The sequence below is a fragment of the Triticum dicoccoides genome, chromosome 2A (assembly GCF_002162155.2).
Source record: "Triticum dicoccoides isolate Atlit2015 ecotype Zavitan chromosome 2A, WEW_v2.0, whole genome shotgun sequence".
NCBI lineage: Eukaryota > Viridiplantae > Streptophyta > Magnoliopsida > Poales > Poaceae > Triticum > Triticum dicoccoides.
The window spans coordinates 752,199,115-752,201,817 of NC_041382.1; the positions used below are offsets into that span (position 1 = coordinate 752,199,115).

The 2,703-nt window shown below is 55.3% G+C and overlaps 1 protein-coding gene across 1 annotated transcript; it reads left to right on the forward strand.

The window, feature by feature from the left end:
• Positions 1–1,168: 1,168 nt before the first annotated feature.
• LOC119352273 lies at positions 1,169–1,625 on the forward strand. Its single transcript, XM_037618963.1, has one exon. The coding sequence runs from the start codon at positions 1,233–1,235 to the stop codon at positions 1,521–1,523; it is 291 nt and encodes a 96-aa protein (XP_037474860.1). The 5' UTR covers positions 1,169–1,232; the 3' UTR covers positions 1,524–1,625.
• The last annotated feature ends 1,078 nt before the right edge of the window (positions 1,626–2,703 follow it).

Below are 2,703 nucleotides of genomic sequence, written 5' to 3' on the forward strand. Positions count from 1 at the left end.
TTTTGAGGGCGTAAGTGGAGGGTTTTTTTACGCCGGCGCGTAAAAAGACGCCTGGGGCTGTTGGGGACGTGGTTGGAGATGCTCTTAGAATCAGATCCATATAACTGGCATATGGGCGCAAGAAATTTCCCGAGGAAGATATTGATTAGGTGGGATCACATGCACATAACTGGCGTCCTTAAATTGTGCGATCTGCCTCGTATGGCAAGAAAAATCCGTAATAAAACTAGATCCAGAAGGAGGTGTGGTTTCTTTGGATACAATCTGTGGGAAAATAATTCTATGAGATCAGGTCTCACGTGAGACCCATCCTGATGGATGACACGTGGCATTCACAAATCACAAAGCATCTACCCCACCCCCACTTGAAATCAGGGGGGAGGGGGGAGATTAGATGCTTTCTGATTCGTGAATGATACGTGACATCCATCAGGGCGGGTCTCACCTACTAACCGTGAGACCTGGTCTCATATAATTTTTTTCCGATCAAAGAACTAGGTCTCACGTGAGGCCCATCCTGATAGATGTCACGTGGGTTGATGCCTTCCTTTGATTGTTTTGATTGGTGGTGCGCAGGGGGTGAGTTTCCTTGAGTAAAACCTGGTGGGGTGACCTGTTCCTTTGATCGGAAACAAGCAACCTACTTTTTTTTGAAAGAAATCGGTGGGAACGAGAAGTCATGCGAGGGGGGCGAGGGAACAAGCGAACGAAACAAAGTACGTACTGAGATATTAGGAGTAGAGATTTTTCATAATTATTTTTGTATGTCTGTGTTTGTAACTACATGTCGTACTTGATATATGGCCCTTGACCTTCCTAAATAAAAATAAATGTAAAAAAGTAGAATTAAATAAATTTAAAGCAAGTACCGGCGCTACTGCTCACACCAAGTGGATTGTAGAACACTGAGCTCAGCACAGTGGCCGCACCCAACCTGTGACACAAGCGGCACGCCGCATTTCCCAGCCTCGGCGTCCGCTAGCAACCTGAGGGGCCAAGGCCGCCGGCGCTGCACCCGGTTTCCGCCCACGAGTCCACAAACCATGCGCGCGCCCGTACATACTACTACGAGGCAGCGACGGCCGACGCGTACGGTTTCATGCCAACATCGGCATGCATCTCCTATAAAACTACCGTGAGGAACACCGCCATGTCGCAGGCAGCTGAGCACACTTACACACGGCATCGAACGAATCACTCACTGTGGTATCTACAGTCCTACAACCGATCAGATGGCGAGCGGCAGCGGCAAAGCCAAGGCATCGTCGTGGGCGGCGGCGATGAGCGTGGGCGCGGGCACGGTGGAGGCGTTCAAGGAGCGGCATGCCGGGCTGTGCCGCTGGAACCACCACGTGCTCCCATGCGTCCAGCAGCGCGCCGACACCGCGGCCGCCGGAAACGGCAAGGGCAAGGTGGCTCCCGCTGCCGGCGGGGCGGCGGCGAGGAGGCGGAAGGCGAGGCAGGAGCAGGAGGAGGAGCTCCGGACGGTCATGTACCTCAGCAACTGGGGACCCAACAACTAGCTAGCAGATTACTCATTACGTACTGTATTAGTTAGAGTAGATCGGTGAGCTGCAATAGTTCGTGCTACTGGATGAACGTGAACTCAGGATGGATATTGCGCAGCTTGTGTCCGTAAGACGGTACTGGTACACGAACCAAGAGCTTCGAGTTTTCCGCGAATGAGCGATCGAGTCCCGCACTCCAGTGCGTTAACTTTCGGATCAGTGAGAAACATTTAACTGACAGCGTTGCCGTGCCATGAACGCATACATCTGAATATCTGATGATCTGAAAGAATTCAGAAACATAAAACGCCATGCTTCCAGTTCCAGCCTACCAGCTCAATCGCAGCCAGCAAACCGTTCAAGAACTTGCGGCATCCGTCGTACGTCCTTCAGATTAAGGGCAGCTTCGACGGTATACCCCAAATTTTACACGTCTGGAATATGGTGTTCGGACATTTTCTTAGCACCCAACGTTCGTGGGGTAAACATTCAAGGACGCATCCGGATGTTCGAAACCCCGAACACCGGCACCAAACCGGGGCACGTTTGCAGGCGTCCGGTCTCATGTCACGTACACGTCCGCTCGCTCGGCCCCACCCAATCTATCGTCATGTGTCCCACTCTCGAATGGTTGCCGCGCGTTAAGGCCAACTTCACCGCGCGGCCCTATCCTGTCCAGGCCGGTCCGTTTGAGATAAAAAAGACAAATCAGATGACCCAGCGCGCAGGAGCAAACGCACTTTTATCCGTTTTCTGTCCGCTTTCAACCCATCCCCGGCCCAAACTTGGTCTGGTTTTGGGGTCAAAGCGGACAGAATGTGGACGCTTTTTCTCGCTCGTGCGTCCGGCTGCGTCCGCGCATGCAGATGATGGCCCCATCTGTCATCGAAACAAAAAGGGACCCACTACCCACCCACCCATCTCTCTCTCCTCCTTTTCACCCACCGCCCCACCAACCACGCAAGGCCGGCGCGCATACGCACGGCGCTGCGGGCGACGGGGAGCGGCGAGTACAGCGGGGCAGGCAGGCCGTGGTGGCGCAGGACGCGGTGGCGCGGCGGGTGGCGGGGAGCGGCAAGTACGGCGGGGCGGGCAGGCCGCGGAGAGCTCGGCTGCGGCGGCAGCAGCACGGAGCAGGCGCGGGACGCGGCGCGGCCAGGCGGCGAGCGCGGCGAGCGGGCGTGGCGAGGTCGCG

Bases quoted from the DNA above. Each gene is read 5' to 3' on its own strand.
- LOC119352273 (XM_037618963.1), top strand. From the start codon at position 1,233: ATGGCGAGCGGCAGCGGCAAAGCCAAGGCATCGTCGTGGGCGGCGGCG.